General features: G+C 38.3%; 1 protein-coding gene across 4 annotated transcripts in view; it reads right to left on the bottom strand.

Moving 5' to 3' along the window:
* The window catches only part of TM6SF1 (transmembrane 6 superfamily member 1), a 1,348,214-nt gene that overhangs the window by 201,294 nt on the left and 1,133,662 nt on the right, over positions 1 to 13,258 (bottom strand). For all 4 annotated transcript variants that reach the window (XM_044077795.1, XM_044077793.1, XM_044077792.1 and 1 more), the window contains exon 7: positions 3,045 to 3,149. In XM_044077795.1, coding sequence (XP_043933730.1) covers positions 3,045 to 3,149 — 105 coding nt within the window. The remainder of the gene's footprint in view (positions 1 to 3,044; positions 3,150 to 13,258) is intronic.

Consider the following 13,258-nt stretch of genomic DNA (forward strand, 5'->3'; position numbering starts at 1 on the left):
CTATATTTCTGTTATAGCACATGAATTTCTATAAGCAGTCCTAATTACGATGTTCATTTGTTTTATCAAACTTCTAACTTTCTGAGTTTTGACATTCTTTAGTCTCTTTCTTTCATTGATCTTAATATGTCTGTAGATCTCAATTAAATCAAGCAACTCTTTTCTTAGATCATTTTCTTCTATACTGAGAGCACATTCTTTGTTCTCCATTTCCTGCAGGCATTCTACAGAACATTCTTAAGCATCTCCCTGTGCCATATTCTCTTTAGTTTCATTCTGTCTCATCTGTTGCACTTTCATATGGGAATTCACTGACCTATCACGCCACAACACTGACTGTGTCAGATTTGCCACAGTTTCCTGTTTGTTCCCTTGCTGTGGAACTCCAGCTGAACTTCTGTACTGGTTTACTAAGGAAGGCTCCAAAGTATCTTCATATGGCAACTGATCAGGTGTTTCCCACTCCACTTGGTTTCTCCTTAATTTGGGGATCCACTGCTCTATCCTGCTGTGGTGTTATCAGAGTTAGATTTTCTACACTAAATCCTTCACTTCACAGGTAATCAACCTCAGTTTCTATTTCTTCAACTTCTCCATTACTGATCCTCTTTTTTACTTTTTCATTTTCTTATATTTTACATTGTAACATTTTCCATAATCTGATGTCTTTGGCTGTATTTCTGTTCAAATAATATCTTCAGCGCTGCTCTTTTTGTATTGATTAGTCTTACTTTCTCATTTGCATAAATATTGCATCATTTTAAATCTTTTTCTTTCCCATGTCCACATTTCTTCTTCAGATGTCTCCTGTTCCTGGTTCTGCTGTTTCTTGGGGGACTTGTTCCATCATTCTGCGATATAATCTGTTAGACTTTCTACACTAAATCCTTCACTTCACAGGTATTCCATAACTTCAGCTTCTATTTCTTTAATGTCTACTTTACTGCTCTTCTGTTCCACATTCCCTCTTTGTGATCTTATTTTTTTGTACTGTGAAATTTTCCACATCTGGAAGCCTTTGCCTGTATCTCTTTTTGAATATCTTTGGGGCTGCTTTTTTATATGATTAATTTTGCTCTCCCCATTGCATAGATACTGCACCATATCAGATATCTCTCTTTCCCATGTCGATATTTCTTTTTTATACCTTTCAAAAATCTCTAGATTTTGTTCTTTATATTTTCTCACTTCCTCAGTCACGTCTTTTTCCAAATGGCCGAAGGATTCTTGGTCGATATAATGTTTTTCATAAATCTGTTGCATTAATGAACACAAATCTGCATTTGAAGTTTTTGACAGTTCTCCCTGCGCAAGTATTTTTCTTTCCTCTTAACTTCTCAATCTTTTTGTATATCTTCTGTCTGGAAATTCTGGGTTTCTTGCATAATAGTAACAATATATAATTTCTTTCTTATCCTCAGTAGTCCACTCTATCATCTTTATGGCTCCTTTTTGGCCTATCAGTTTTTGTGATGTTTGTGGACTACTACTTACTTCTATAACAGGGGGGGCCATCCTCCCCCCCGAGGCTGGCCTAGCCCCAATGTAGGACTGTTTCCGTGTCTTGAGTATTCTACACTGTCATTTTTTCCAGTCTTGGCACCAGTGTACCTACGAGGATTGAGCAATTTTTTATTCTGGGACTTGTGCCCCCAACTATCTTTTTTTTATTTTTTAACCTACTTCTGTCCATGATATATGTTATATAAAATACAGTCTATATATCAGTTTCGTCTTGGTGAGATTTTGTGAAAACAGTGTCCACCTAGTGAAGGTACTCACCAAGACTTGAGGATGAATTCAATTTCAGCACTACTACTCTCTTTTGCTTGCTGAGTTATCTTTCCATTCGGAACCCATAGTCTCAGAGAAACTCCTGGAGGAACTGACAGATGAGGTGGTAGACTGAGGTCTGAAGAGCTTCCTCGGTGTTTGCATAAGAGGGAAAGTTGAGCTGAGGAAATACATAATCTATGACAAACTCAGGTGAATGATTTCTTGACGTCTGAGAAATACCTGAGACCAGAGCTGATGGTTTCTGATCCATGAGTTGAGCAGGAGGGGTAAACAAAATGATTACTGGTTCCAAAGGTTTAGGATCTGTAGATTTCCTCTTTGGATCTGATGAGGATGGATCTGAAGACCTCTGTGTATTTTGTGGTGGCTCCAAGAATGAAGTAGTCTTCAGAGACTTACATGGGGGAACTTTTTCTGTGCTCCGACAAAGCCTTAGAAGATTTAATGGGGGTTTCACCCCCACCAGACGAAGCTGCTGATAATAACCCTTTAAGGAGTAGCTGGTTTCACCTATCAGCTATAGCTCTGGAGTGAAACCCTGCACAAATGGTACAATTCATACCCAGTTGAGCTGCTCCTAAACAATAAACGCAGTCCCTTGGGCATCCAAATTCAGAATTTTATGCTATAAAAAGTGCATTTTTTTAAACCCGGTAGGCTTCTCAGCCATAAGATCTGCAAGCTACAGAAAGTCAAACAGGAAAGGAGTGGAGAATTTTATTTTTAACTAAGTAAAGGAAAACTTGTTAAAAAAAGGGGTGAGAAAAGGGAAAGAAAGAGGAAAGAAAGGAGTACCAACAATGGTACTTAAGAAAATTACTTTTTTAAAGTAATTAAACTGACAAGAAGAAAATCCAAAAAGTTAAGAGGGATGAAAAACTTTAAATATATGTGAGAGAGATTTTAAAAAGAAAAATACACTTATGGTTACCTAGACACTTGACAAACGCTCAGAGAGAGTCTCCATGTCTGTGCGAGATGGCAGCAAATGAGATCTGAGGTACTGGGGAGGGCATTATGGGTAGAGGGAGAAGCTCAAGAGCTGGATCTGAAGTCTTTAGAATGTAGCAAAGTCGGATCCGAAGTTAGATCCACAGCAGCCCATACATTGGGGAAGAATGAAAAGGACAACATCAGATCATTTAAATTAAACACCTTATCTGAAAGACCTTATGATTTGGTTACTATGGATATTAATGTATAAACTGGAAATAGTGTAAGGTTAGAAAATAAACAGTTGTACTTACTAGTCCTCGAAATATACAGAAACCAGTGGAGAATATGAAGTATATTACAAACATCAGATCCAGTGGTCGCCTTAGTAGCCCTTTTCTTTGAATTTCTTGTATTGCCTGTAACACAAATTGAACAACAATCTGCATTACACTTTTGCCTAGAGATTGATCTGTAGCAAAACTGTGCATTTGTGTCAAAAAGGCTTAGTGTGAGTTATAAGATACTTTATCTTTGGCAGCAAATATTTGACACAGTCTAAACAGCTTCACAGCTGAAATCACATCTACTCCACATTGCAATGTGTTTTAATCTGTTGCATTACTCTTCTTGATATAACAACTTTAAACTGCTATGCTAGTTACATAATTTTACCCTGATAATGAAAGTCAACAAATCCGAAAAAAGCCTTGGTGCTTTTTAGCAAGTGAAAAAAAATCATGCCTACCAAACCTTGACTTCACTTTATTTCAGTCTGTTCCCACTATTTTATGGCAATGGAGAACCTGCTTCATCTAAGCAAGTGAATCTGATATGCTTATCTGACAGTTTAGGACTTAATACTCAATGACAAGATGAATATTTACATTTGTATATCCAACTCCCGATGAAAAAATACACATTTCACATCTAACAATGTCTATATTTGCAGGTGTCTTATTTCCAGAAAGAAAAAAAAAAAACAGCTAGAAAACTACTACCCCCCCCCCCCCCGGTACTTCTCATTAAACTACAATACTGTACTGCACCAAAGTTATAAAGGCAGGGAAAGTAAAGCATACCCTTGACTCTGTTGGCTCTGCTGACAGAGAGCTAAAGCCCTGATTACAACCCAGGCAATCTAGGCTTGATTATTAACTTGGGTACCTTTTGGAGCTGGTGTTACAGGAAGAGGAATGACCAGGTAGAATCTGCTTCCTCTTCTACAGGGGAAGCTAGGGAGAAAAACCTTGTCGTCCATTAACTTTCTAAGTCTGTAAGAGCAATATTTAAAATCTGTTAGTGACTTTGGGTCTTAATCTCTTCATTTAATTATTTTTGGTTTTGTCCAGATTTCTTGTGCAAACAGGTTATGAGATGTGTGACACACTGGTGCACCAGTAATCTACTGTTACAATGTACAGGGTGCGGTATTTCCCTTGTAATTCCACTGACTTTTTTTTTCATGACATCAGCCCAATATTTCACTGGAAGGTAATGCTAAGAAAAATGTCCACTGCTGTATGATATCTCCTTACCTGGCACAGTCACACTCTTGGTGTGCAGTGGCTCATATTCCCTACAGCTTGCACAAGGGGAAATCAAGAACCCTTCAGGTGTACTGCCCTCCCAGAAGGGAGACCATCCTGGCATGAGCCAGGTCCCACTAGCCAGGGGAGCCATCAACATGAGGGGAACTAACAAGAAATGAGTGTCAGTAACAACAGCATGATAAAAAGAAAAAAAGGAAGAAAAGCAGCAAAAAACCTGGATTAGGTTTTCTAATACATTATAAGATAGCCATCTAAGGGTTGGGAAGAAATGACTGAGAGATATAAGCATTTTAATACAGTCATTTACTTATATTTTCCCTTCAGTGAAATCATATCATCTAACCACTTCCTTTTTGAATGTACAGCTGTGTGAAGATATATTCCATAACGGATTTTTAAGGGATAGCATCTGTGCAATAAGTTATAACTTTTGCATTTATCCACTAGCGAGGTATTAGTTCCTCTTTCTCCAATATATCTGTTCCACCCTAGCTCATGCCTTATACAGTTGAGCATCTTGATATAAGCTGGCATGAGGCTATATAGGCTGGTGCCATTTTCACCTCTTTAAACTGAGAAGCAACCTCTGTACACAACATGTTTATGGAATTAAGTATGAAAAGACCAAGATGTAGTCTATGAACCCAAGATACAGTGCACCTAGGGAGTTCCTAACTTGAGACAAATAGCATACACAAATTGAAACAGAAACAGTTAAAATATTCCAAATAGTAACTCACGGGCTGATGCCCACAATGCACATATATGGCCTACTTCAGGAAAGTCTTTTGTCAATCTAGGGTTACCGACGCACGTTAAGAACTGCAGTTGCTTGAATTACAACTTTTCAAGTCTTTCTTTTTAATGAGGTTTCTGATAAAAAGTAGACACAACTGTGTTGAAACCTCAGAAATACACATCCAAACTGTAAAAATGCACAAGTTAAATTTTCTTTTGCCTTCTACTGTGTACTGCCCAATGGCTTCCATTTCTTCATCCGATCACCTTGCTCATTCCTCTCCGGGAGTTGAGAGCCAGGCTCCTCCCAGCTTGGGCTAGAGCTCTTTGGCACTTTTCTTCCCCAGTGGGAGAGCCTAATTAGCACATTTCTTTCCACATAGAGGAGAGATTCAAAGACCAGAAAGTGGACCAGTATGTTGGACCCAGAGAACTCCTCTCCCTTCCCCCAGGTGTTTCTACTCCCCATAGTGGCTCACTAGAGTTGTCAACCATTAGAAGCATGCATGCTTCTGCCTGAATATTCAGCTTGGCCCCTTGGCAGTAGTTCAAACTCTGTGGGTGCTACATCTGGCACTCCCCTTTAGGTGTCACTCCCCATCCACCAGGTACAGCAACAGCAATCACTCTTGTGCTCCTCTGGCACTCACGCTGCAGGGCAAACATGGGTGTTCTGGCTTGCAGTCAAGGCTTCTTCCCTCTGCACCACAGGAATGGGTCGGTCATACATAAATTACATTTTCTTTGGGGAGGGCAAGCTCCCTGCAACACAACGCATACACCTTTCTGCTATATATTATATCCAACTCAAAGACTGCAAAATTATAATTCCTTGTAGCAATGGGAATACCTCAGGGGTCTGCAAAATTATTCCTCTCATAAACCCTAGCAACACTGTCTCACACAATCCAGCAGTCCTGGAACATTCAATGTGCTGTAACATTTCTGATGTGAACATTTATACTTCCAGAGCACTATATGGATCCCATTACGGTATTCTCTCACAGATGTACCATTTTCTTTGACAATTGTAATCTGTGCAGTTGGTCATAACGTTTAGGCAGAAGCCCAGACAGTAACTTTTAAATCTAAAAGTGATGAATATGAGAGATGAGACAGCTGAACCATGTAGCAAATGCACATGTTGTAACGTTCAGAATAGCAGTACACGTCACCTCAAATACAAAAGAGCCTCCCCTACCTGGTGGGGGGAGGGGGATTAAAGCATTCCAGTCCCATAAACAGTACTTGAACATTACAACACTTTAGTTCTATAAACAGTACTTATTTTCTGACAATTACAGAGCAAAATCATTACTATGAGAGTTGACAGTCACAATTAAGCAGTGCTGTGTCTACAACAATGTTGTCTTTTTATATATTTGTAAACTATACATAAAGAGATCAAGGGAATCAATTTGTAGTATTGCGTCACATACTTAGGAGTATGGAAGTATGAGAGAAGTGCTTCTAGTGCAGTGCCAAAGTGTAACTCTGATATGGACTACGCAGAGAGGTTCTAACTCGACCTGTATAAAGCAGGTGCGTCTCCATAATAAGCTGTGGTCATGAGATTCTTCCATTTAACAGAGGTTATTACAACCTATAACTTAAGTAGTATCCCACTGCAACAGAGGTCAGCTCCCCCAACACACACAAGCACACATATATACACAGGATCATAGCTGCTCAGGGCTTGCAAGATTGCCTCTTCCATTCAGTATGAAAAGTAGTTGTTTTCCACGTCTTTCTGCATAAAATTATCTATCTTCTGCTAGGAGGATGTACAGCCTGCAAAAAATGTTTCACTGCAAACAGTATATAGACAGTCACCACTGGATGCCACCAGATAAGCTGCTAAAAACATCTGTGCCACTGAGCTCGCAGCCAGTACAACTAAAGGAAAAGGACACTTCATCTGTTAATGTATTTCTGGCTTGTTATAGCCATTATACCAGATATGTATGACTGATACTCATGAGTAGCTTGTCTTTTCTTTAATGTATGGCTTTCTTAACCATGAGCAACCTTTTTAAATATTCTCTGCTCCACTGTCCTGCTGATTTACTTATATTATATTAGAAAATCACTCACACTACTGTTTAAACCTTCCCTTGTCACCAATTGTTTTTCTTGGGCCAACACTTCTGACAGGGGTGCAAACCCACTCTGTTCACCCTTGCTACACTCTGGGTCACTATGCTCCTCTACCCTGACCCCAATTCCCAACCACACCCTCCTTATTTAAATTTATACTGTACCTATCTCCCCTCCACTTCCTCACTCCTATCCCCTCCTCTTCCTACTATCTTCACTGATCCCTGCTGCTACCAGATTATCCATTATCATTCACCCAAACCCTTTCCAATCTTATGTCACCTTACCTCAATACTTTCTCTTCTCTGCTGATCTTTATTTAATTTACTCTTGTCTATTATTCTAACATCTCAAGCTATACTTTTAATTCTCCTTCCCCCCCCCCGTATAATATTCACTTCTTTAGCAAGTCTTTCGTCAATATTAACCTTTCTTTCATAATACTGACCCACAACCTAATACCCACAAACCTTTTATTATACACATCACTCACTCAATTATTCTTTTCCTAGTACTTCCTCTAATTCACAGTTTCATCCTATTACACCATGGTATAGTCTACATTCCTCTGGCTGACTATTCTCCGATAGCGGTTATGTAAGCATAAAATGTCTTCCCCTACTCCATTTTGTATTAACTTTCATTTTTCTTACACTTGCTATGTTTGGTTCTGAAAAATATAATGTACATGAATAGTTAATTGTTCCAGCACAAATTTTTCAGCTATAATTGCTTTGTGCTACAACAAGCTCCTTGCAATGTAGTAGTCGAAGATGATATATAACCAGGTGTATTAGGTTTAGATAACACTGGAATGTGGGAGTTTAGCATAAATTGTAATATTTCCAGAATGTAGGAGCTGGATAAATTAATGTATAGCTATAAAGGTAATCTTTGTTTTTTTCTGCATGATTGGAAGTGTCAAATGTTATTTTTTTTTGTAATTAAATTTACAAGAAATTACTTACATTTTTTCCAACAAATTACTATACAGAAAGAGCTTTACAGGATTCCAGTTATCAGTCAGACTTGCAGCCCACAGAAGAAAAGCCATGTTTAGTCATGCATGTCGGTATGTGTAACTGCTTGAATAGGCAGTGAGGTAAAAGGCTTACAGTGTCCTGCTGGAGTCCATTTTCTGTTATACAGCATTGGGTTTATGTTGTCTGACAGTATAAACAGTTAAAAGACAAAATAGTTCAAGTTATTTTTTAATACAGTTTAAAGTAAGTTATTAATGTAAGTAGCTCTGTCATTCTCTATTAAAATATTTCCCCTTTCTCCATCCCTTTAATAAGGGGATCTACCTTGCCCGGAATCTCTAGCAAATCAATTCCATTCCCCTTACCTTCCTCCTTCAACATCTTTTCCAGTTCATTCTTTAACAATCTCCTCTTAACTACTCCATAGTCCTCTAACTACCATGATACCCTTATGCATCTTCACATCTTTATTATTTTCTGCCAACTTACTGCCTATCACTGTACTCTCTCACTTTATTCATACTCACACAACACCATACTCAGGCTAAACCCTCCTCCTTCACACCTGGTTCCTCAAATTTATTTAATGTCTAACCTTTTCAGATATAAAAACTTCTAGCCATTCAGTTCACTTTGATATAACCTGGAATAAATTCATACACTATTAAAAATAACCAAACTCAATCCACTCGTCTGTAAAATCACTCCTTGTGGTGCCCCCCCCCCCCTTTACCCCTAATACATGTATACCCACAAAACTTTTTACTTCCATTAACATTCATAGTATTCTAAACAAAATTAGAGACTTTCAAGCATGGTTTCTTCAATACTCACCAGATAATACCGTCCTTATGGAAACATGTCTAAAACCCACAGAAAAGATTCTGATATTCTATCTCCTGTCTACAATATAATTCAATATGGCAGACTACACAAAAAGAGAGAGGTATTGCAGTTTAACTTTCTCACCCCTCAAAACCAACATACCAACATTCCAAAATGCAGAACTTCATATCTCTCTTCTAAATATTAATAAACATAAGAAGCTACATATAGTTGCCTTATATATCACCAGGTAATATTAGCTTATTAGAAGAAATTCTTTGCTGGATATCTACAAATATTGCTATGGAAACCATTATCTTAGGAGACGTTAATATTTTTTAAACACCTTTATTGAATCACTTGTGACAGACAAGCTTACCATTACATAAAAGTAATCAAACCATATTAACAAGTTCACATTCACACATTATTACATACTATTCTATACAATGCAATCAAACCAACATTACATAAATCGTTCAATTTCTGCCCTCTCAAACCTCCTTCCTCCTCCTCCAAACATTTTTCTGCATGTATTGTTCTCACAATTTCCATTTTTCCTATTTAATTTACTTCTACCTTTTTCTAAAGATCCCACTTGCTGTTCTTTTATCTCTGTTACAATATTCACTACTTTAAATATGGCTGGTTTAGACTCTGATTTCCATTTTCTAGTAATTGCTTTCTTGGCAACCACCAGAATTAAACTTAACAAGGCCTTAATATATCTAGGCAATTCAGATCCTGTACCCCAGCTCAAAAATAAAAAATTTCCTTAGTTACACTTGTTTGCTTGCCCAGTATTACTGGCAGAGACCTCTGTGGGCAATTTAAGTCTGCCAACTGATTATACCCCAAAAACATGCTCCCAAGCACTTCTTTCTTCTCTATTATACCTCCAAAATTTGCCATCTACCTGAGGAAAATTTATTTGGAGTCTGCTTGTGGTACAGAGTACCCATGCAAACACTTCCATGGATAAATCCTACATCTTCTAGACATTGTTGCTTAATTGGGAGCCATACACATGTCCACCCATTGTTTCTTTGTGGACTGCTCTCTTTTCAATCTTTTAGGACTTCCTCTTATTGATTCCTAAAATTATTATGAAATTTTACTCCTTTTTTAAAAAGCGGAGTCGCTTCTAGATTCAGCTAAAGACTCTAACAGAATAGGTCTTTCAGTTAGGATTCTCCAATCCCTTTCTCTTTGCCTGTACTCTTGATATCAATCCCTGACAGGGAAGGCAGTTTCTAGCCTGCAGTCCAAATGTCTCCTTGTCCTCTTCCCATTCTTATTACTTTTCCCCCTCTAATTATTTGTTCTCAACATCTTGGTTCTTCTGCCAGCTTCCTCTAGTAAATTCCGGTCCCATCTTGCCTATTCTCCATACCCCCGAATTGCAGTCATCCCTACTGGCAGAATCTCCTTTCTCCATTCCCGTGTTGGCTTAGTTCTTAGTAATCTTTCTACTATATAATATTCTGAAAGACTGTCATTATTATCAAAGATCTGTAGCCAAAATCTCATTCTTTCCTTATTTCTTGAATTTCCCTCCTGTTTCATCATTGTCACTTTCCACTTTGAATTGTAATTTTGTGCTTGTGTTATGCACAGGAGCCTTAACTGTGTAGCTCTAAAATACCCCTTCAAATCAAGTAATCCTGAACTTCCTTGTTCTGTTGGGAGGATCAACTTATCCCTTCTGACTCTTACTCTCTTTCCCTCCACGATAAAGTCCTTCAACTCTTTAATTACTATCTACAACTTGTCCTCTGGTTGATAAAAATATGCCTGACCTGTGTTTAAAACAAAAGGGACTATAAACATTTTACTGCTTGTATTTTGCTACCCATATCCATTAACAAGAGCTTCCAATTTTTCATTTTTTGTATTATCTTTTGTTTAGTCTCTTCCCACACATCCTTAGCTACAGTACGGAGATATTAGCACTGACTGGTTATCTGTGGCATCTAACACCCCAAATCTGTGGCATCTAACACCCCAAATGATAGCCTTAACATGTATGGGTTCAAACAGCAAACCTCTTCTCCTACTTAACTCAACAAATCAAATCAAAAATTCTAGTCTCGACTGGATACTTGTCTCTGACCCCAGCAAGTATGCTAACTCTGAGGTACTACCTGATTCACCTGGTGACCATCACTCTACATTTGCCAATACAGAAATCACCCACCAGCTAAAAAACGGGTCTATATTATTTCATTGAAAACTCATTTCATTGAGGCTTAATTCACTGACACATATTCACTGAAAGCTCACTTCACTGAAAATCCAATTCACTGAAAACTCATTTCATGGAATGGTATATATGGCCTATTCCCCACTGTTGTGTGATCCTGGAGTCAATATATAAAGTAAGGGGGGTGTGGGGGGTGCTTTAAAATATTTACAATATGTGGGGGGCTATGCCCCCCACCCCCCTTACTTTATATACTAACTCCAGGATCGCACAACAGTGGGGAAAAGGCCATATATACCTTTCAACTAAATGAGTTTCAGTGAAATGGATTTTCGGTGAAGTGAGCTTTCAGTGAATATGTGTCAATGAATTAAGCTTCAGTGAAATGAGTTTTCAATGAAATGATATAGACCCTAAAAAACACATGAATATAGAGCTGCCCATAACCTTTCTAACTTTCAGCTGGACACACCCAGTAATTTACTAAAATCATTTAACTGGTCTCTACTCAAAACCCTACTCAAAGATGAAGCCGTCAACAATATATTCATAGGATCATAGGAAGTTACTAGGTTATTGGCCCTGAGGCCCTTACAAGCCTAGCTAAGAATTTAGCACATGTTCCAAACAAGTCAACACCCTGTGTCACTGTCCAGCAGGGAAATAGGTGGAATCCCAAGGGTTTATGAATACTTTAAATACATTTGCCCTTATCTGAAATAAAAGAGTAAAAAATACTCAACCCCCCATGGCTGACTCATTAACCTAGAATTCTCATGCACAAACATGACAAAGTATGGAAACAATGGCAAAAACATAAAACCGCCTGAAACCTTACATCTATACAAAGAGTTGCATAAGGTCAAGAGAGGCAAATTCACCTACACAAAAAAATTATACAGACCCACGGGATAATCACAAAAAAAGAAATTCTGGACTCAAGAAAATTCTTCAAACCGGCTCTCCTCCCCACCAAATCACAATCTGGACTGTTTCCCTTCAGAAAATGTTACCAAATTGAACACTTTCTTTATAGTTATCATAGCCTCTCATCGCCAGCTCTCCCCAACCATTTAATCATCCTCAAAACTCTGCAAGCCCTGACATCCTTGCTTTTAATCTCCAACCTGTCACAGCATCATATGTTAGACAGCTACTAAATAAACTGAAACCCTGTTCTCCTTCTGCTGACGATTTCCCTGCTGGGTACCTTAAGCTCACTGTGCACACTACTGCGTACATAGTCTCAGTTCTCATCAACAGATCTATTCAAGACTCCCATGTCTTTCTCCTGTGGGAAAAAATTCATTACTATTCCCCTCCATAAAGGGGGTAACTCTTCTGACAGCTCTAATTTTAGGCCAACTGCCATCTTGTCCCCCTTTCTAAGATCCTGGAAAAGTGTATTCATAAGCAACTCTTTCAGTACCGCTTACAAAATGATCTCTTAACCCCAAGACATCATCATTTTTGACCAGATCACAGAAGTACTATAGCTCTCCTCAACCTTTCTGACAAATAAGGGTAGAGGCCAGGGAAAATTTATGTCTTCTGTTTTTCTAGATCTCTCAACAGCCTTTGACTCCATGTCACATGACAAATGTCTGACTAAAATGTCCTTTCTAGGCCTTTCCAAAGCAATTCTTCTATGGTTCAACCAATCTGTCAAATGGCTCTATTCCCTTTCTCCTTTTCTCCTACTTAAAAAAAGGTGTTCCCCAGATGGCTCAACTCTCATTTGCTCCCCTGCCAGACCACAACTACAATCCAAGGCACACGATGCCTTCAACTCGGATGAGCTGTGGCTACATCAAAAACAACTTATTTTATCCCAAAAAGTCTAGACTACTACTATTTTTCCAAACTCCCATGCCAATACTAAAACCAGCTTCCACATTACCTCTCTAAATACAGCTACTGAAGCAGTTACCCATAAGAAATTGCTTGGAGTTACCATAGATGACAACTTAAAGTCTGATCTTCACATGCAAAACTATATAAAAAATTCATCAAAAGCTAGGTCTGATATACAGAACAAAAAAAAACAAAAGAAAATCCTTACTCCTCCTAGTAGAATCACCCTAGGTTTTATCTTTTACCCTCACTTCTCCATGGCTCACCTGTTTTGA

This window comes from Protopterus annectens, chromosome 7.part0 (genome assembly GCF_019279795.1).
Source record: "Protopterus annectens isolate FY-2018-M chromosome 7.part0, PAN1.0, whole genome shotgun sequence".
NCBI lineage: Eukaryota > Metazoa > Chordata > Ceratodontiformes > Protopteridae > Protopterus > Protopterus annectens.